Here is a 22,705-nt window from a genome sequence, read left to right on the forward strand (position 1 = left end):
CCTTTGGTGGCTTTAAGGCAGCAACTGTGGCGTTCACTAGTAGAACTGACACACAAAAGAGGGAGGGGCGGGGTCACACGGTGAAACAGACGCAAGGCAGCCAGGCGGGGAAATTTTGCTTTTACATTTTGCGACTCATTTTATTTTTATATCTGACAAGAAAAGTATTCAACCAGATAGTTATTTGTGGTGAATGAAATACAGTTACACTTTTAAGCACCACATCTGAAATTCAAGCACTTTTCAAACCTTGAAAAGACAACATTCAAGGATTTTCACGGATTTCAAGCACCCGTATGAACCCTGTGTCCGTCTCAGCTGAGTACACTCCCCTCTGATGCATCAGTTTTGTTAAGTGCTATAAATAAATAAATAGATCAAATAAAGTAGCAACATCCTGAGATCTCGGTGTTAGAAAAACTGAATCCTTTTAGAGGTGAATCGTTGTATCTAAAGCCTCCAAGGAAACCGGTGACTTCACTTGTAATTAAGCACATATTTCAATCAACTGATGGTTCCTGTATCACATCTGTACAAAATGCAATAAAAGTCCAATTTTGCTGTTGTCTTTGTCTCCACATATCTTACATCTGTGCAGTTCTTATTGGCCATAACAAAATACATTTGAGTGCAAAGGAACCATGGAAAGTGTCTCACATGGTGTGTTAGCTGAAACTAACAACACACGTTAGCCCAGGGAGCACATGTGGATACGCTAGCATCCATTCACAGGCTAACACAGCTAAGAAATCATTAGCAGCTTCTACAATCACATTTCCAACAAAACGTCGTATCCTGACTGGTTTTATAACTCAGGACTGTGAACCACAATTCAATTTGCAAATAAACGAGATTCACCAGGATCTTCTTCACAGAATAAACTCTGTGGTTCAACACGTTACTGGACAGAAACTTTGACAACAGCTTTGTGCATCTACAAAACAAAATCAGTGCCTCGTTTCATGGAGCTAAAGAAACACAGGCTCTATATACAGAGAAACTCACCCTGCTCCATGCAGACAGATGCAGTGAAACCATGAGCAGCACTACAGTGCATTCACGGTACATGGGGAAACTCACTGCTCTACAAAAAGTAACATTTAAAATAAAACACCATAGCAGTAAAATAACCAGAGATTACACTCTCCCTCTCTAAACAGCATGAGTCCCTTCATGCATCGTTGACCAACGTGGACGTGGTGGAGTAACAGTTGTGGAGAATGCAACAGCTGAGGTTTGAGAAAAGGAGCTAATAGCCAAGGTCAGCGGCTCTCCTTTTTTTTTTGTTTCTTTTTTTTTTCTTTTTTTTTTTGGCCTGTCCCGTTTGGCTCTTTTGCATCAGAATTATTGTCTAAAGGCAAAGAAAGATGCCCAACGGATTTACTTTACCAAACTGACCATCCCAGCCTTGCCGTAATGGTCCATTTGATTCACCTTTTATTGTTTATTTTATTTTCACTTACTGAATACGGGACAGACTTGACTGGGGGAAAGAAGGGGAGAAAGAAAGAGGGAAAGAGAAACAGCTGAGAAGAGGGACGGGGGAGAAGGGCAAAAGACAAAAACCAACAGAACGGGCAGAGAAAAAAAAATGCATATATCAATCACTTGGATCACCTGCTGAGAAAGAAAAAAGAAAGCAAGCAGAATAGAACAAGAGTAATAGAATAAACAACATCACAATGATATATGGGAATATGACAGTAAATACTAAATGTTAAACATTATTGTGCAGCACATAAGATCAACAGAACACAGTGTGCTCTGAGGTAGGAGCCAAAAAGGGTGTAGTTTGTGGGTGTGATCACCCGTGTGTACACCTGTGAGCATGGACGCGCTTGTTTTTTGTTTTTTTAAAAGGTTCCTTCATGTAATAATCTGCTAGAGGGTGTGGGGGGGCCACAGCCCCGTCCTCCAGGGCATGAAGCAGGTGTGGAGGAGATCAAAACTCCAGACATCCAGAGGCCCCCAGAACACAAGAGACCAAGGAAGACCCACAGAGGGGCAGCTGCGCCACTGTCCCAGAAAGAGCTGAGGAGAGTCCCAGATGAGGGCTCACTCAGCAGCCGCGGAGCAGAAGCCAGGGGGAGTTGCAGTGACGCGCCCGTGAGCTCCGCCGGCAGCCAGCTGTGCCTGAGTGACCGAGCCCCAGGCCGAGAGGCCGGGGGCACCCCACCTCCGAAGTGGCCCGAGCGAGCCCCAGGCTCCAGGCCCCGATAAGCGGCCGCCAAGGAGTGAGCCGGTGTGTACCTGGACGCCCATCCCCGGACACAAAGAACCACCAACGCACCGATGTCTGAGGGGGTCCGCCACTGGCAGGGGAAGTGGTGGTAGGGGGAGATAGGCCTCCAAACCTTGGAGGGCCTGAGATGTCCCCAGAGAGGTGGCGCCTGACACCCAACCTGACATATAGACACAGACATACAGGCACACACAGATACAAACATCCATTCCCACCCTCATGCTCTCATATGCACTCACTCCACACTCAACCAACGTGGAGACAGACATAAAGAGACGCTGTACACACGATCACACTCCCCAAGCGTACTCTACAAACCGGGTCTAGGTACCCTTGCCCCTGGAGGGGGGAATTGCACCCAGACCCACGTGGTGTTTCCCTTTTCCCTGCGGTGGGGGGAGGCAGACCGCCCCGACTCCGCAGCAGCAGGAAGGCTCCACACTCCAGACCGCAGTCGGACGGCCAACTCCTCCTCCTAGCCCCCCTGCTCCAGCAGGTCGCAGAGAACGGGGGTGAGAGAAGACTCCAAACCTCCCTCCACCCGCTCATTGTAATGTTGATGCATGTGTGTTCTAAGGTTACCCTGATGGTAATTTGGACTCCGTGTATCGTGCCCACCCCCAAGATCCTATATGTATGTGTAATGAGAGTGTGAGTAATGTGAATGTCTAAGTTGTGGGATAAAATTGAGGCAGAGGCAGCCAGAAGGGGACAGAGGGGGGGGGTAGCCTCCTCTGCACCCTGGTGACATACCCCTACTCCAAGGCCCTGCATGTGTGGGTGGTTGTGGTGGAGCGGGAAGAGGGAGGCAGCTGGAGATGGGGAGGGAAGGAAGGGAGGGGCAAGTGACCCCAGCGGCTCTCCTAATTCCTCATAAGGAAACTTCTCAGCTGTAGCTGAGCAGGATATCATTGCATTTGAATCCTCCTCGCTATCTTTAACCCGAGTTCCTTCTGATTTGTTTCTTGGTTCTACAAAGAGAGTCTGCTGCCTGAGGGCCCCACCTCTTCCTCCACCTACTGCTGTGGACATTTACAAAACGTCAATCCAAGAAAAATTGTCTGGTTTGTAATAGATAGTCATTTTTTATTAGAGTCCACAGCAGGAACCAACCTGAACCTTGTTATGAGCTGAATCAGTGCTGGACTGTAGAAATGCTGTTTCAGTGGCTGCTGCAGGAACTAACATGGAAACGTGTTCAGCAGCTTTCCAGCTCTAACATAGGAACACACACACACACGTTCTTGCACATGCATACAGATGTTTACACACACACATATAGTGCCTTGTCTTAGAACCATTTGGGGGTTTTACGGTGGGAGGTGCTTGAGCTGTGATGTGTATTGTGTGAACTGTTTTTCCCAATAAAAGGCAGCGAGCAGAGGCTGGATTTGGGGTCATTTTGTGGTAGGATTCGAAGTGCGTTCCTAAGATATCGACGAGGCGTCCCTTGCGCAAGTAAATCGATCGATCGCTGACTGTCTTGTTTTCTTCATGATGAATAAGTCTCTAAACTAGCGGGGCTTGTGGAAACACAGACCCAACAGCCCCACACTCAGAAACATAGATCCACCACTTTCTTTTCTACTGCACTGAGGTCTAGCAGGACAAGCACAGAGATGAGTCCACTGTCACCACCACTTGTCTTTTCCCAACCATTAGTCCTGTTATTGCGCCTGTTGATGTGGGTGTGGCCAATGAAATGTCTCCATTACCTGTGTTGACACCAGGCTGTGACATTCTACAGGTGATGGTGGCACACTGTTCAGTCTTGGTTTTGGATCCTGATGTGTGGAGCCAGGGCTTTGGCCACAGCTACTTTCCCCTGTAGACCAAGCCCCTGTAGAACAGGCTGCTTACAGCACCCCCTGGTGGTGTTAAAGTGGAGTAGAGCCATGAGTGAGAGATGATCTCTTTCCTTTGGCTCTGCTGTTTGTCCTCATATGATCCTCCTTCCTCCTTCCTGGCAACAGTGGGATGCATAAATTGGTTCTCATTGTCCCTCTCCTGCTCAGCCAGAACCCTGAGACTTTAGTCACACTCCTGGGTTCTTGGGGACGAGATAATGAAGGATGTGGGGACCACCAACTACTTCAGGTAGAGGTTGAAGATGATGAACATCTCTGGCAGCTGGTCAGCACATGCTCTAAAACATGACCTGGAACCAAGTGTGTAAATGCGTGACTCCATAACCACAGACTGGGCTCACTTTAAAAGCTGGGGAGGAAATTCCCACTCACCGATCTGCACCATGGAGCGGTCCCATCAAACCATTATCTCAGGACACTGTGTTGTCTTCGTAGCGCTTGTTAAAAATAACACAGCATCCACTTGTGCTTTTCGCATTATTTTGTCACACCACAGACCAGTCTTCTTTTATGTGCTCCCCTGGAGGCATTCATGAACATGCTTAAATACACTGCCCCCTGCTGGTAAACCTTATCATTACATTAACATCTACATATCAACACATCCCCTTTTCTCTGAATTATATACAACATAGGTCTTATAAACTAACATATACACATAATAATTTTTTTCATTAATAATTTTTCAGTTTTTTTAAACACCATCAGAATATAAGATAAAAACAAATCCAGTTCACTAGTTTTACTTCACTCTGCTTGCTTTCTGCATAGCAGGGCAAAGTTGTGTGTAGCTTACGACTCATCGGCAGTTCTTCAGGGGATAAAACACAGTCAAGAGGAGCAGTCCTGTAGCTCAGCAGAGCTAAATAAGGATCTGATTGACTGTCTGTAGCCTTCTTCAGAAGCTGCTTGATGATACGCATACATAATAAGATAATTTTAAGAGCTGTTTGACAACTACTCTTTCAAGGATGTTTGATATGAAAGGAAGGTTGGAGATTGGCCTATAATTAGCTAAGACTGCTGGGTCTAGAGATGCTTTTTGAGTAAAGGTTTAACTACAGCCAGCTTGAAGGCCTGTGGTACATAGCCGATCATTAGAGATAGGTTGATCATATTTAAGATCGAAGAATTAATTAATGGCAGGACTTCTTTGAGCAGTTTTGTAGGAATGGGGTCTAAAAGACACGTTGATGGTTTGGAGGAAGTAATTATTGAAGTTAACTCAGAAAGATCAATTGGAGAAAAAGAGTCTAACTTAACATCAATGGTACTAAGAGTAGCTGTAGATAATATTACATCTGTGGGATGATTATTTGTAATTTTTTCTCTAATGATAAAAATTTTATTTGTGAAGAAGCTCATGAAGTCATTACTAGTTAACGTTAAAGGGATGGTTGGCTCAACAGAGCTCTGACTGTTTGTCAGCCTGGCTACAGAGCTGAAGAGAAACCTGGGGTTGTTCTTATTTTCTTCAATCAGTGATGAATAGTAAGATGTTCTGGCTTTGTGGAGGGCTTTCTTATAAAGCAGCAAACTATTTCTCCAGGCTAAATGATGATCCTCTAAATTTGTGACACGCCATTTCCTCTCCAGCTTACGAGTCATCTGCTTTAGGGTATGTGTTTGAGAATTATACCACGGAGTCAGGTACTTCTGATCTGAGGGCCTTTTTTTCTATAAGGCAGAGTAAATTAATTTGTTGATCAATCATTAAGTCATGAGCTAACAGAGACTTGGAGGAGAGAGACCTAATATTTAATAATCCACATTTCATTCTTTCTCCCTGTCCTATCCCCCAGTCATGTCTGTCCCGTTTGTAGCAACTGAAAATAAAATAAATTCATAATTATAATAAAGGTCAATGAAATGGACCAATATGGCAAGGCCATGATGATCCACTTGGTAAAATAAATCCGCTTGGCATCTTTCTTGGCCTTAAGACAACAATTCTGATGGCTAAAGATCCAAACGGGACACACAAAAAAAATAATAATCCACATTTCACTGTTTTACTCTTTGGTTCAGATGTGGAAACTGTATTGTTCTTTCTTTGTGATTTTTTATATGTAAGTCATTGTTTTGCTGGTTTTTAGTTTGTTTTTTTGTTGTATAAAGCGCTTGAGTTCTCAGAAGAGTAGAAAAACACTATATAAGAACCAGTCCATTTACCATTTACCATCAAACAAGACATGACTGCCATCCCACCAACTTGCCAGCATTCTCTTATTAGTAGGTTAATGAAAGGGACTTGCACACTGAGGCCTTCTCTTAGCCTGCTGATTCCTCCTGGGATTTTCCCACAGGTTATAAGGTGCTCTCAGAGGTGCCTTTTGAGACCTTAGTGTATTGACTTAAAGACTCTGTCACTCAAAACTGAGTGAGCTGCATTGGAAGCATGGAAGTGTCAGCTTTTGATCCACAGCCATTTGCTGATAAGAGCCAGTGTTGGCTTAATTCACTTTGTCCTGTTGGAGCATTACGCATGTATCCAGACAGGACTAAGGTGTTTAGGAAAGCAACCAGCTCTTTGTGTCCTCGCTCTCATAGAGGGAAGCCTCTGTCACACTAGCAGAGAGCACTAGAACTGAGAGCAGATATAACACCCCAACACAAAACAGATTGGCATCTCTAACAATGGATATGACATGAGTCACACATGGCATGTAATGAAGGAACCATAGTGAAGGTAGGTCAAAAAGCAACTTGGAGAACCAAAGCTCTGGCAATATGTTTTTAGACTGCGGCTGAACGTTGTTCCGGGATTTATCACTGCTCATTCTTTTTGTTCCCCAAGTGTCCTCAATGTCTAAACCTTTGTTATGGTCAAACCATCAGGCCAGATGAAACCATGCCTCTCACTAGAGCAGGGCCAAAAATATTTAGCACGATATACATTTGAAAAGTTGCAATAACGATATAACCGACGATATAATTGACACTAGACAAAATACTTTACAACTCCACAACTTTATTAGTGCAAAAAACCCCATCAATGTATTTTCACTTAAACAAGCAGCTTTTTTATGTGCTTAAAGTTATATATAAACGTAACAGTGCAAATTCCTTGCTGACAGTTTAACCAAAAGGCATTTCCAGTGGAAACTGGCCGACATATCCTCAGCATAACCATGTATAATATCCACTAAACTTAAAAAGAGGTCATACACATACAATACGGTAACATTATGTTGAAGCACAGTACGTATCACTCCGCGAGGCTCCGCCTACGATAGTCGAAATGCTCCGACCCATATTCTATCACGATATTTCATTTTCTTATCGTTGCCCAACATTATACCGGTATTACCGTGAACAGTATGATATGGCCCAACCCTACCTCACTTATCATCAGACCAGCAAACAGGGAGAAAAGCTAAGCTGGCAGCCAGCAGCTCCTTAAACATCACCTTTGAACATGCTTGACAGCTTGCTCCGTCTATAGTTATTTAGTCAGACAGGCAGCATGATAGTACAAACAATTACAGCAACAAATGCCGGATCATTGTTCAGGCGTGTGCATGACTGAGGTTTCATAACAGTTTTTAACAACAGTTATGAAGAAACACATCAGCAGAAACTAAATGGCTGATCAGATTACTATGTGATGCATCATGATGGTGGTGGGAATATTCAAGTCTGTGGGGGTTTTAATCTTCTCAATCTAAACACTTGCACTGAACTGACTCCACCCTACACAAGAAGAAGTAGCACTCTAATCTTGAGAGACATGATCCACTCTCTGGTTTCAGTTTTCTGATGTTTGGTAGGATTTTAAATGCAGAACATGTATTTATGTAGTAGTATTTGTGCATTTGTTACATTTGTTGCACATTAAAAAAGGCACCTGTAACATTCTGTCCAACTTTAAGCAAAACACATATTTCTAAAATAACTTAAAATATAATAATGAAACAATACTGCCCCCTGTTGCTTGAAATATGGAATTTTATTTGATAGCACTTCTTACAGAAAGAGACAACAAACCAAAGATAAAACCCCTCGAAAAACAAAAGCAAGAAAAATTAGAAGACATTGTCAGAAAAATCTATTTTTAAAATATCAGAAGAAAGATTCTTCTTCTTACACTTGTGACACTGGACTATATCTACACACTATATCTTGTTGATACATGTTGGTCATGTATAAGACAACAGTCATGATCATTCCATGAAAGACTTGACTTTTTGTTTTGTTCACATATTTTTTCACTTTGCTGTTTTGCCAAACAAAAAGTTTTGAGACATGTCGCAGTCGCAAGGTTTGGTTCTATGTCTGCATCATTTACAGTTACAAAGTTAATTATCAAATGCACAGATTGAGAAATCCATTAATGATAGTTTATAGTCTAACAAAAGGGGAGAAAACCTCAACAGAAAGCGAGTTAACACCATCACCCTCTGGTATATAAGCCTGCCGTTTAGCTCGTAAAACAAAGACCCAGAATTTCAACTCTCTAAATGTGATATTTGCAGCACATTTTATGTTTCTTTTATCATTTTTAAGTATAGTGGATCCAGTCCCTTGGTGTAATGCTGGTGTTTGGGCATCTGAAGAGTCTGGATGCAAAGTTGAAGGTTCTTGCTGAATTTCTGGTTAGGAAAAAAAATCAACTCCGATCAGTACTTGCTTCGAACAAAAAGATAGCAAATTTCTTTTTTGTGGGTGTGTCTTAATTACTCACAGCATCCATAAAGCCTGTTTACACGGGCGATGTCATTGGGACTCATTTGGAAAGCATTTCCAAAATTAAGATTAGGATTGGACCTGGCAACAATGGTTGGCTGCCCATTCTTGGAGAAGGCGAGTCTAAAAGAACAAACAACAGCACACAAACACACATACGCGGTTATATTAGGAAAACAGAGGAGAAAATGGGCCCATAAAGTATTTAACATTAAAAATCCATTCCCCACTGAGTGTGTGCATGTTTTTGTTAGTCTGGATTACATTTTCTTGCAGAAAATGCAAAACATGTAAGGAAATATAAAACCTTACAAAGTCCATCTCACACAGCAACTCACCTGCCATAGTGCATGACAGAGTTGAAGTCATAGGGAGTCCCCAAATTGTTGGTCTGCACTTTCACAAAGTTGTGCTCTTGTCCTAAACAGAGATTTCCAGAAAATATTACATGTTTTTATATGCTTCCACTTCAAAATCCGTCTTCAGTCTCAGCTCTTTGACGATGTATAGATCGAAATGCTAGCTAATCTCTTCTGTGGTCATTTGTTTGATAGTCTTGGGACTAAAGAAATACAAACAAAATCTTCTATGCAGTGCTCGCTTGAACTGCAGTGTTTTATGTGCTGAGTTTGGAAAAGCACAGATTACTTGTAATATGTACACTGCTGTGAAACAGGAGGATGTCCCATTGTGTACTAAGTTAACTGTAACCAACGTTTTGGGTAGTTCAGCTGACCTGTGATGATGTTCTCGGTAAGGATCCTCACATGCAGATCTCTGTCAGAGCGGACCTGCTCGTGGTGGAAGCCCAGAGCATGAAGAACCTCATGTTGCACCGTCGACTGAAACAAGCAACCATTTCTCTGTAGGGAGACTAGCTGTCCTCCATTCTGACGGCCCAGGTATGAATAACACCTGATAGACACAATGACATCGCTTAAAAAATAGATGGACTGTTCTATAGCCTAGCACTGTGCATCCTCCTCCTTCAGCTAGTCATGCTAAGGCTAAAGTACCAAGAAAAGCAATGACAGTAATCATGTGACCGACTTTGACACTGTGGCTCTATAGACACTGCTCGAACCACACTTTAGCTTTTGTACTTTAATATCTTAAATAATATTTTAAAATAAAAAACACACATATCCATTATCAACTAAAGTAAATAAACAGATAGCGGTCAATCAATCTCAGAAGCTTTTTAAACATCTGTCGTCCCTTAATCATCTAATAACCCACCAGATTCATCTTCTCGCCTTACAAGGTGCCAGTCTCTAGTTTTGGAACTAGTGGACCAAATAGTATGTGAAATAATTAAGAGCAGATGAATAAAATGCTCTTTACACTCCTATGCAACAGTATACATTTCATCTAGTAGCAAACAAAAATAAAACTGGACATTTTACAGTACAAGGTCAATGCAGAATGGTCCTTCAAGAACCTGTTTTGATGACACATACAGAATATTTGTAATGCAATCATTTTCAGAATTGCATTTTTGAAGGGTTTAGAGGGTGTGGGTGTATCAGTCCTGTCCTGCCATATAAATACAAGTACAGTCTAAGTACAGCAAGTGCATTCTCACCCTTGTCCAGAGAAGAAGTGAAGGAAATCTCTGTCGCTTGTACGCCAGACAAACCGGATGCAGGTGGAAGCGTGGAAGGTGACTAGGGCATTGATGATGACGTTGCGCTCTTGGCTGCCTGCAGATTCAAATATGAGTCTGATGAGGAGCTTCTTCAGTATTCAGGATCTTCAATATGTTTCAGCCATTTCAACTTGGCAGCATAAACAGTATTTACAATCTGTGCTGCTTCGAGGATCTCTGAGTTCCCATCGGAATGACAGGGCCGCCAAAATCAATCTATCTATCTATCTATCTATCTATCTATCTATCTATCTATCTATCTATCTATCTATCTATCTATCTATCTATCTATCTATCTATCTATCTATCTATCTATCTATCTATCTATCTATCTGTCTGTCTGTTTGTCTGTCTGTCTGTCTGTCTGTCTGTCTGTCTGTCTGTCTGTCTGTCTGTCTGTCTGTCTGTCTGTCTGTCTGTCTGTCTGTCTGTCTTGAAATAGAAAAATTGAGAAAGTGACATTAAATGAAAACATAATTTGAAAATTTTGTGCATCTGTGTATGATATCAATTCAGCATACTTATACAAATATGACTTTTCAGTTTAAATGCTTTTTAGTTAATCCCACAATAAAACAGCATAGTTAACAAAGCAGTATTTTTGGAAACCACTTGAAATATATATTATATATATTTATATAATAATGGGTTTTATTTAACTATTTTTATCCATCTCTCCTTTTCATAAAGTCTGTGTTTAATGGTTAAAGTTTGTACTGCTTACTGTATTCAGTGCCAATGGAGACAGGTACATAGACAAAGGGTCCCGTTTTAGGCCACTTGCAGCCAGTGGCTGTGCATGGAACAGCATTCCTGGTAGCAGTGGGCACAATGTCACCATGAACCAACACTTTTGCTGCAGAACAACAAACAGAGCGTGGTTAAATGCTCGATACTTAGGCTGCCATTTGCTCAGTTATGTCAAAACAAAGAGGTAAATGCTTACAGCATTTACTTTATTGATCGCACAATTACAATGTTTGATAATAACACAAATAAAACAGCTGACTAAGACAAGCCAGTAAATGACCAAAAGGCTGATTGATCATTGTGTCTGTTGGGAGTTTACTGTATGTTAACATGTCAGTTCTCAGGGATCTTTCATTTTCATCCAGAATTTATATGTTAACAAAAAAGAGTTTTATTTTGTAAATCTTCACTTACTTGAGTTAGCATTGACTTTTTCAATGATCGCTGGGGCACCCAGAGACTCATCTGTGGATACAAGAGGCAACCAGCAGATTAACTTTAAGCTCTTATATTAAAAACACCTCAATATGTTGGAAGTATTTCATCACTGAACGCACCAGTTATATTTCTAATGACAGCAGCCCTCTGCAATAAAAAACAAGACATTTTCAACTTACTCTTAATCACATTTGAAATCACACTGACAAATGTTATTGTTGGCAAACAAAAACTATTATGTGAAAAAACTTCAACTGTGTCACGCTTAAACGCTCATAACAAGCAGCCATGTCTGTTAAGCAGACACGGTTAGAATTACTTTCACAGAACAGCCGGCAGTGTTGAACAACATTTAATGCCTTTGCTGGAAGAGTCAAGCTTACCAGACAAACGGCTGTCATTGACAGGCAGACGGAGAAGAAAAAGGCTGGAGTCATGATGTTGGTCCTCTGCAGTTAACCTACAGTCACAATCTGAACAGCACTGTTTAAAAAGAACTTCAATGAATGTAACTGCTGGAATAGAAAGGCAAATAAGTGGGATACGGGCAACCCAACAGCTGATTCTGTTCATCTGGATGTTAACTTTTCTCCCAATGAAAATGCTGAGCAGACAACATCCACATGAAGAGAATCAGATATCTGGGATTTCCCTACGTAGAGGATTCAGCATGCAGGGAGATGATATGAGGAGGCTTACCTGTTGTACCAGGTGTTTGCTGGATGCAGCAGGTGTTCGGCTGCTCCATCTTTATAGATAGCTCACACAGGGTGTGGCTGAGGTTTCAGGGCTGTCTTTTTAGTTATCAATCCATTAGTTTCTTTTTGCTGATGCCAAAACACTAAAGCAGCAACAAATTTCCAGGAAGGAAACTTCAATCAAGGACATTGCAAACATTTTTTGAGGCTGACGTAAACATTCAGAGCATTAAATAATTGCAATTAAAAGTTGCAAAGCCCAAAGAAATGCTGATGGAAATTAAATTTCAATCAGACTGGAATGAAATTCTTTTAACAACATAATTACCTTTGGGCAAAATAGTCAATAACAACAACATTTTCCTCATATGTACTCAATTTGCACCTTTGCCTCAGTTTGTAAAACATTTCATTGCTAGCTTACAAAATAAAGTTCTTCCTTCTGAAATTCAGTCAAGCATCACATTAAGGAAATACTCACATAAAATGCAAACACTGAATATGTGGTCTGAATGAACAAAGATATGAAGTAAGGCGCTAGAGAAGGAAAACCAAACAATTCATCAGACCTTCTGGGATGAATGTGCCATAAATTAATTAATAATCATTTTAAAATCCTGTAACATTAGACAAATGGCAAACTATGAGTGATTTGTTGTGGCTTGCTGCGATGTCTTATATAATAGTTAGAGTTTAATATTTTGTGTAGATCGAGGTATTAAAAATAGCTTTTTGACTATTTTTAATACCTCGGCTCCTGAGTAAGGAGAACTGTCTCTATCAATTCTCAGTAAGCAAGACACACATGAAAGAAGATTATGTATGAATTGATGAGAAATTTCAAGTGACAAAAGACTCAGTGCTACGTGAGACAAAGGGCTGGGATGGAAACCAGGAAACAGGTTTTTAAGATTAGTTCTTGTAAATGCAGCTTCCTTGTGTGCAACCTGAAAAAGGCTGTGCTTAAAACAATTTCATAAAAGATATAAATCAATAAATGGAGAAACAATGTTTAAATGTTCATTTTATCTATTAAAAAACTTTTTATTTCTCTGTATCACTTTGGTTGATGGACTAATTTATATACAACGCTTTTCTACTCTCCTGGTGTACTCAAAGCGCTGTATACAACATGCCACATTCACCCACTCACACAAGCACTTCTAAACTCAAGTGTAAACAAATAATATTCACACACATTTACACTCCGATGAACGCATCGTAGGGCAACTTGGGGTTAGTGTTTGGCCCAACAATATTTGCACTGCAGTTCATCCTTGGGAAACCAAGGATCGAACCACCAACCTTCCAATCAGTAGCTGATCTGCTCTACCACCTGAGCTACAGCCACCCTTGTAACCACAATTGATCCACTTAGAAGATTCTTTTCATGTGGAAACAGAGGTTTTTTTGAATTCCTGCTAGTGTCTGGGAAAGGAAAGAAGGAAAGGGACAAGTTACTGTACCTGCTAGTCTTACTGGTTCATCAACATGAACTTTCAGTTTGGGAAGTGTGATCTAAATGGGAGTGTTTACTGGAAGCTTTAGGGCACCATCGCAGTCATGCTGGCTTTGAGATAGGGACTTAAAGAACTCATCAGATCTTTCAGCACAGTTGAACTTAGGAATGTGCCACAGCTGCATGTGTGCAGGTTTTATTCTATGGATGCCTGACCTGACACGTCAAGGGTTTGAAGTGCTGTGGGGCCACAGTGCTACCCATATCAACACTGTCCCTCTTTATACACCACAGTCTGGAGTATATTACCACATTATGCAATAATGGGTGTCATGGTCCTGGGCCATGTTGGCCCAGTATTCTTAGTTTCCATGTATTTTTGTATTTTGTACCTTATGTGTTTTCCCCTTGTGACTTTTATTCCCTGTGTGCCCCTCTATGTATCTGTGAGCCCTCGTCTCCCCTCCTTTCGTTTCATTCTATGTTTTCCCCAGCCCGTTAGGTCTGTGTTCTCCCCGTGCTCTCTCTCCTCCTGTCTGAACCTCTGTACTTCCTGTTTTACTTTGCCCGTCTCCCGTTAGTGTTGTGTTCACTCCTGCCGTGTCTTGTTATGATTATCAGTGTCACCTGTGTTCCCCGCGTGCTCCCACTTCCCTCGTTAACCCTCTGTGTATTTATGTCTGCGTCTCCCTCAGTTCTGTGTCGCGTTCTCCCTCATGCTGTGTGTGATTCCCTTGTGTTCCTTGGTGAGCTTTATGTTAGTTTTTCCCAGTTTAGTTTTGTATTTCCTGTCTTCCTTTGTCAGCAATAAAGCTGCTTTTTGAGTTCATCCCCTGTGTCTGTGAGTTTTGCGATTGGGTCCTCATCCTGCCTGCCACACAGCGATCCATGACAATGGGAAACACAAAACAAAACCTAAGAACTGGAACTTAGAAAATACTAAAGAACTAAGGAGCTAGGAATACTTCACATGGAAACTGTCATGTTCAAATATTCAGAAGGACTTCAGGAGACACTGAGGTCAATTATGGAGTTCCATAGGGTTCAGTGCTAGGACCAATTCTGTTTACATTATACATGCTTCCCTTAGGCAGCATCATTAGAAGACATAGCATGCATTTTCACTGCTATGCAGATGACACCCAGCTCTATCTGTCCATGAAGCCAGATAACACACACCAATGAGTTAAACTGCAGGAATGTCTTAAAGACATAAAGACCTGGATGGCCGCTAACTTTCTGCTTCTTAATTCAGATAAAACTGACGTTATTGTGCTCGGCCCTGAAAATCTTAGAAATATGGTATCTAAGCAGATTCTTACTCTGGATGGCATTACCTTGGCCTCCAGTAACACTGTGAGGAACCTTGGAGTCATTTTTGACCAGGACATGTCCTTCAAAGCACATATTAAACAAATATGTAAGACTGCTTTCTTCCATTTGTGCAACATCTCTAAAATTAGAAATATCCTGTCTCACAGTAACGCTGAAAAACTAGTTCATGCATTTATTACTTACAGGCTGGACGACTGTAATTCATTATTATCAGGATGTCCTAAAAATTCGCTGAACCTCCCGTGTCGCCCGTATCAAAAACCGCTACTGAGTGGGGCCTACGCTATCTTCGGCTGCACCAGCTACAGGGGCCTGGCTAGCTATGGATGAATGAAGGGTGCGAAGCAGAGTCTCCAATTAAGTAATCCTGGCCTCCAGAGCTGCAAATATGCTACATTTGTTACAGATATCATTACTGCTAAAGGAGGCCGAGGAGTAACTAAACATCTGACACAGTGAGCAAGAAAGTGCAGGAGGGACAGGTGAAGTAGCCATGGTGCTAACGAGTCGGCTATGAGCTAAGTTAAGCTAGCGAAACAGTACAGACACAGTGAGTGAATACTTTGGCTATAAATTAGGTCGTGACTACACAGAGATTGTGCTTTGGATGAAGCACGAGAAGATTATACTATGAAAAAATAATGTATTTAAAAGTTTTAATTAAATTGCTAAGCAAATAAGCTACTCAGAAACACCACTGTGTTTGAGCAGGAACAGGAAGTGATACTCTACCACAGAGCGAGCGAACACCAAGTGGCGTCCCACAATACTATGATGTCATAGTGCGCTCACACAAAGGCGTTGGTGCTTCAGTTGCGTGGTTTGCCACTATTGGCGGAAATAAGACTTTTCTTGCTGCAACAGAAAGATGGAGGCATAATTACATGACACAAATCAGTGACACAGATTTAAAACACAATTCATGAAATATGTCAAAAGTTCAAACTGTCGCCATAACGTGTATACATTGCTGTGACTTATAAAGTGTCTGCTTATTTTTGTTTTTTCTTCCAATAGCGTCAAAAACATTAGCTAATGTAGCTTAAATCATTATTGGTTTGTTAAAGATTTGTATTTCTAATCTGATCGAATTGGACTTTTGTGTATGGTTTTGATTTTCAAATCTTTAGCATTTATTTTTCTCCATCTTTGAGTTTAAGAGTGATCTTTATAACTCCACTTTCTAAGAAAAAGAATAAGAAAGATGGGAAAGGTATTTGACACTTGTTTTTTTTTTTTTGTTTTTTTTTTGTTTTTTTTTGCCTGTCCCATTTGGTTCTTTAGCCATCAGAATTGTTGTCTGAAGACCAACAAGGATACCCAATGGATTTACTTTGCCAAATGGATCATCGTGGCATTGCCGTATTGGTCCATTTGGTCGATCTTTGTTTTTATTATTTATTATATTTTATTTTCAGATGTTACAGACGGGACAGACATGAGTGAGGGATAGGAAAGGGAGAAAGAAAGAGGAAGGAAAGGAAAAACAGAAGGGGAGAGGGACAGTGAGAAAGGGGGGGAGAAAAAAAATAAAAATCTCCTGGATCACCTGTTGAGAGAAGAATAGAAAACAAGCAAAAAAAACAAAGCAACATACTAAACACAACACCATCGCATTAATCTAGCTAAGTGTAAACAGCAGTAAATACTACATATTCAATGTTGTTGTGCAGCACGCAGGACAGATGTGCTTCGAAGTAGCAGCCAAGAAAGGTGTAATTTGGGTCTACGAGCAGTGAACACCCATGTGCATACCTGTGTGGATCAGCGCGCTTGTATTCCAAAGGTTTCTCCATGTAACGATCTGCTAGGGAGTGTGGGGGGGCCACAGCCCCGTCCTCCAGGGTGTGAAGCGGGTATGGAGGAGATCAAAACTCCAGACATCCAGAGGCCCCCAGAACACAAGAGACCAAGGAAGACCAACAGAGGGGCAGCCGCGCCACTGTTCCAGTAAGAGCTGAGGAGAGTCCCAGATGAGGGTTCACTCAGCAGCCGCGGAGCAGAAGCCAGGGGGGGTTGCAGTAACGCGCCCATGAGCTCCGCCGGCCCCCAGCTGTGCCTGAGTGACCGAGCCCCAGGCCAAGAGGCCGGGGGCACCCCACCTCCGAAGGGGCCCAAGCGACCCCCAGGCTCCAGGCCCCGATAAGCGGCCGCCAAGGAGTGAGCCGGTGTGTACCTGGACGCCCACCCCCAGACACAAAGAACCACCAACGCACCGACACCTGAGGGAGTCCGCCACCGGCAGGGGAAGTGGTGGTGGGTGGAGATAGGCCTCCAAACCTTGGAGGACCTGAGGTGTCCCCAGAGAGGTGGCGTCTGATACCCAACCTGACATATAGACACAGACATACAGGCACACACAGACACAAACATCCATTCCCCCCCCATGCTCTCATATGCACTCACTCCACACTCAACCAACGTGGAGACAGACATAAAGAGACGCTGTACACACGATCACACTCCCCAAGCGTACTCTAAAAACTGGGTCTAGGTACCCTTGACCCTGGAGGGGGGAACTGCACCCAGACCCAGGTGGTGTTACCCTTTTCCCTGCGGTGGGGAGAGGCAGACCACCCCAACTCCATAGCAGCAGGGAGGCCCCACACTCCAGACCGCAGTCGGACGGCCAACTCCTCCTCCTAGCCCCCCCGCTCCAGCAGGCCGCAGAGAACGGGGGTGGGAGAAGACTCCAAGCCTCACTCCACCCGCTCATTGTAGTGTTGATGCATGTGTGTTCTAAGGTGCATTTAAAACCCAGGAGGGCATGGAGCTACCTGCCAGAGAGCAGCAGGTAAGCGCATGATCCCTCCTGCTAGCCCTCAATGTCTAAGTGTATTTAAAATTGAGAGGTGGGCAACGATGCCAGGGGTGGGGTGTACACCCTGATGGTACTTTGGACTCCGTGTATCGTGCCCACCCCCAAGATCCTATATGTATGTGTAATGAGAGTGTGAATAATGTGAATGTCTAAGTTGTGGGATAAAATTGAGGCAGAGGCAGCCAGAAGGGGACAGAGGGGGGGGTAGCCTCCTCTGCACCCTGGTGACATACCCCTACTCCAAGGCCCTGCATGTGTGGGTGGTTGTGGTGGAGCGGGAAGAGGGAGGCAGCTGGAGATGGGGAGGGAAGGAAGGGAGGGGCAGGTAACCCCTCCCTGGGGCCAGCTCCCCCGCTGACCCCAGTAGGCACCCCCATACTCCACGACCCGCCAGGGAAAGGGGGCCCAGGCCCATCCAGACCAGCAGCGCCCCCCGGCCCCACAGAGCCCGGGACAGTCCACCCAACCCCACCACAGAGAAAACTGCACCCACCCCACCATCCACTCATCTTCCAGACTACATAAGACAGTAAACGCCCAGGCTGAGATCTTCCTCCACCTCTCCTGTATCTCCCCCTCCTGCAGAGAGAGTTCCTGAAGAGAGGAAAGCTCCTGCAAGATGTGACCATCTCCCCCACCAGTTGAAGAGCCCCCCAGGTGGCTCGACGCACCGGCGGCACCCTGCTCCAGGGCTGGGCCCCCATGCACCCACCCGCCCACAACCCCGGCAACACGCCAACCAGGACCCAAGCCCCCAAGGCCCGGCCCGGGCCCCAGCCCAGAGACGGAGCGCCCCCAGAACCTCACGCCCGGTCCCACCCAGGGCCAGCCAGGCTACCAGGTCAGTAACCCACGTCCATCAGCACAGACCCTCCCCTAGCCCCGCTGCACGCAGCCGCGAGGAAACAGTCACCTGAGAGCCCACAGAGCCCCCAACCGGACATGACCGCTACCCCGGGTTGAGCCCCCCAAGGAAGATGCCTCCGGGGAACCCCCCGACGCCCTAAGCCTGTCCCTACCCCCACACCAATCACAACAGTGAAGGCGGGACCAAACTATGACCCCCCCACCCCCACTAGGTGATGGAGCTGATAAAAGGAGCCCAGAGCAATTGATCTGATGTGGTGGCAGAGGCTGTGTCAAGACTAATGTAATCTAATAGATAATTTCTATATTGGTTAGAATTAAGATTATTTTTATTTTTCCAGTTCATGAGGACTGTTTTCTTGGCTATGCATAGGGCAGTGAAAACCATATGGGCTATATTGTTTTCTGAAGTGACATTATCTAAGCTGCCCAACAAACACACTAAGGGGGAAGTTGGAATGTTACATTTAAGACACTTTGATAAGTCTTCACATATCTCGCGCCAAAACTTCTGCACTGGTGGACAGAACCAAAGAGCGTGGATATAATTGTCTGGTGTATTGCCTTGACAGTGTGAGCAGTTGTTGGAAGATGTAAAGCCCATCTTGAACATCCGATGACCTGTATAGTCACTCTATGTAGTATTTTGTATTGTATTAATTGCAGACTGGGTTTTTTAATTAATTTAAAGGTTTTTAAGCATATCTGAGACCAGAAGTTTTGGTCTAAGCTGACTGATAAATCTGCTTCCCACTTTGCAATAGGAAGGGATATTGATTCATCTAATTCAGGTTTTTGACACTTGTAAAGTGATCCAGCTCTATATATTGGGATATCACAAGCTCGTGATTTGCTGCACAGTGTTGAATTGGGTAGCACTCTGGCCTCACAGCACATCGCATAGCACGTCCCTATCTCAAAGCCAGCATGACTGCGATGGTGCCCTAAAGCTTCCAGTAAACACTCCTATTTAGATCACACTTCCCAAACTGAAAGTTCATGTTGATGAACCAGTAAGACTAGCAGGTACGGTAATACATGCCTTTGCCTCTATTCCCAGGGACTATCAGGAACTCAAAAATAGACCTCCTTACTAAACTATGCTGTCCTTTGTTATTTGTATTGTCTGGTGAGCCAGCTTAGAGGTGTTTTTTTTTCTTGTTACACATGAGCCTACTTTTGTTGTTGACAGCTTTACTTCCTCATTTTTGAATCATCCACCTGCAACTGTTTTCTGTGTATAAATAAAAATGAGAATTCCAAGAAAAAAGTGGATCAATTGTAATGAACAGATAACTAAATAAATAGTTTTTAAGAAATAAAATGAACATTTAAACTCTGTTTCTCCATTTACTGATTTATATCTTATCTTTTATGTAATCATTTTAAGCACAGCTTGTGGTTTTATCAGGTTGCACCCAAGGATGCTTTATGTAGAAAAACTCGTTTAAAAAAAAACAACTGTTTCCTGGTTTGTCTGATGTATCACTGAGTCTTTTGTCACTTGAAATTTCTCATCTATTCATACATAATCTTCTTTCATGCATGTCTTGCTTACTGAGAATTGAACAAGAAAGTTCTCCTTAGTCAGGAGCCAAAGAAATAGACTTTGGTCAAAAAAGCTATTGTTAATAGCAAAACTCTGTGATTGACCCAGCCAGCCTTTTTGTTTTCAGGAGCGAGCCAAGCACCTGAGGAAGACCCCTAGAGGGGTCCAAACATTGTGCAGACGTCACACTATTTTTCGCTTGTAAAAAAAACAAACAAAAGAAAAAAAAGAGAAATGTATGTTTTTTCTGTTTTTTCTTTCCATTCTATAGTATTAGTTTGCATTTGATTATGACATAGTTTGGAGTTATTAGAAATTTTATTGTCATTTATATAACAAAAGCCAAACCAAAAAATAACCCCTATCAAAATACATACAGTTCACAATAACTAAAGAATTAAATAAACAATCACTCACCGAAGGCGAAAAGATAAGATTATAAGTGGGATAGTAACAAAAGTAGCTGGGATAGTAGAAGGAAGGCTTTGGGCAAGTTTCTCCATGAAAGAGCTAAAGGTGCTCTGGTTAGAACTCTGATATCTCCCATTAAAGAAATAGTTGCTCCAACAAGGTTCTTCAAGTTGGAGAAGAGTGTTCTGGAAGATAGCGTAAGCCCCGCTAGCTGTTTCCCAGCAGACCCCAAGCAGCTGTGAAAGAGGGCGGCTGGGTGACGGTGAGGAGGAAGCATAGTCCTAAACAGAAGCCCCAGGTACACCACCAACCCGTTCATGTGTCTAACCGTTTTTCCCCACTCGGCGACACACCTGCCGGGAGTCAAACTCTGGTAATTGGTGATTCTGTTCTCAGACATGTGAAGCTAGAGACACCGGCAACCATAGTCAAATGTCTTCCAGGGGCCAGAGAAGCCGACATTGAAGGAAATTTAAAACTGCTGGCTATGGGTAAATGTAAATTTAGTAAAATCATAATTAATGTCGGCAGTAATGACACCCGGTTACGCCAATCGGAGGTCACTAAAATCAATATTGAATTGGTGTGTAACTTTGCCAAAACAATGTGGGACTCGGTAGTTTTCTCTGGTCCCCTCCCCAATCAGACCAGGAGTGACATGTTTAGCCGCATGTTCTCCTTAAATTGCTGGCTGTCTGAGTGGTGTCCCAGAAACGATGTGGGCTTCATAGATAATTGGCAAACCTTCTGGAGGAAACCTGGTCTTGTTAGGAGAGACGGCATCCATCCCACTTTGGATGGAGCAGCTCTCATTTCTAGAAACATGGACAAATTTATTAAACCCCCCAAAATATGACTATCCAGAGTTGGGACCAGGAAGCAGAGTTGCAGTCTTACACGCCTCTCTGCAGCTTCTCTCCTCCTGCTACCCCCCCAAAACCCATCTCCATAGAGACTGTGTCAGCTTCCAAAAAGACAAAAAACAAACTAAAAACCAGCAACAAACAACTTAAACATAAACAATCACAAAGAAAGAACAATACAGTATCCACATCTGAACCAAAGAGTAACACAGTGAAATGTGGATTATTAAACATTAGGTCTCTCTCCTCCAAGTCTCTGTTAGTACATGACTTAATAATTGATCAACAAATTGATTTACTCTGCCTTACAGAAACCTGGTTGCAGCAGGATGATTATGTTAGTTTAAATGAATCAACACCCCCGAGTCATTATAACTACCAGAAACCTCGAAGCACAGGCCGAGGGGGAGGTGTGGCAGCAATTTTTCACACCAGCCTATTAATTAATGAAAGACCCAGACAGACTTTAATTCATTTGAAAGTCTGATGCTTAGCCTCGTCCACGCCAGCTGTAATTCAATTCAATTCAATTTTATTTATATAGCGCCAAATCACAATAAAAGTCGCCTCAAGGCGCTTTATATTGTACAGTAGATCGCACAATAATAGATACAGAGAAAAACCCAGCAATCATATGACCCCCTATGAGCAAGCACTTTGGCGACAGTGGGAAGGAAAAACTCCCTTTTAACAGGAAGAAAACTGGGGTGAGAGAAGGAAGACAGGATAAAGACATGCTGTGGAAGAGAGACAGAGGTTAATAACAGATATGATTCAATGCAGAGAGGTCTGTTAACACATAGTGAGTGAGAAAGGTGACTGGAAAGGAAAAACTCAATGCATCATGGGAATCCCCCGGCAGCCTACGTCTATTGCAGCATAACTAAGGGAGGATTCAGGCTCACCTGGTCCAGCTCTAACTATATGCTTTAGCAAAAAGGCAAGTTTGAAGCCTAATCTTGAAAGTAAAGATAGTGTCTGTCTCCCGAATCCAAACTGGAAGCTGGTTCGACAGAAGAGGGGCCTGAAAACTGAAGGCTCTGCCTCCCATTCTACTTTTAAATACTCTA

The 22,705-nt window shown here is 43.0% G+C and overlaps 1 protein-coding gene across 2 annotated transcripts; it reads right to left on the reverse strand.

Moving 5' to 3' along the window:
* Positions 1 to 8,214: 8,214 nt before the first annotated feature.
* LOC113016765 (high choriolytic enzyme 1-like) lies at positions 8,215 to 12,413 on the reverse strand. 2 transcript variants are annotated; one of them, XM_026159880.1, is made up of 10 exons: positions 12,332 to 12,413; positions 12,016 to 12,115; positions 11,752 to 11,779; positions 11,609 to 11,659; positions 11,169 to 11,300; positions 10,382 to 10,499; positions 9,533 to 9,711; positions 9,135 to 9,216; positions 8,795 to 8,919; positions 8,215 to 8,702 (listed from the first exon to the last, which is right to left on the reverse strand). In XM_026159880.1, coding segments are annotated over exons 2-10 (771 nt in total). In that variant the 5' UTR covers positions 12,070 to 12,115; positions 12,332 to 12,413; the 3' UTR covers positions 8,215 to 8,700. The 2 variants fall into 2 exon arrangements, with proteins under 2 accessions (XP_026015665.1, XP_026015656.1); XM_026159871.1 differs by lacking the exons at positions 8,215 to 8,702; positions 12,332 to 12,413 and having other exon boundaries at positions 8,787 to 8,919; positions 12,016 to 12,145.
* Between the last annotated feature and the right edge of the window lie 10,292 nt (positions 12,414 to 22,705).

The sequence above is a fragment of the Astatotilapia calliptera genome, chromosome 3, assembly GCF_900246225.1.
Source record: "Astatotilapia calliptera chromosome 3, fAstCal1.2, whole genome shotgun sequence".
Classification (NCBI taxonomy): Eukaryota; Metazoa; Chordata; class Actinopteri; order Cichliformes; family Cichlidae; genus Astatotilapia; species Astatotilapia calliptera.

Bases quoted from the DNA above. Each gene is read 5' to 3' on its own strand.
- LOC113016765 (XM_026159871.1), bottom strand. From the start codon at position 12,069: ATGACTCCAGCCTTTTTCTTCTCCGTCTGCCTGTCAATGACAGCCGTT. The intron at 9,217-9,532 runs GTCAGCTGAACT...ATCTCTGTTTAG, and splicing joins TACCGAGAACATCATCACAG to GACAAGAGCACAACTTTGTG. The intron at 8,920-9,134 runs GTGAGTTGCTGT...TTGTTCTTTTAG, and splicing joins TCTGTCATGCACTATGGCAG to ACTCGCCTTCTCCAAGAATG.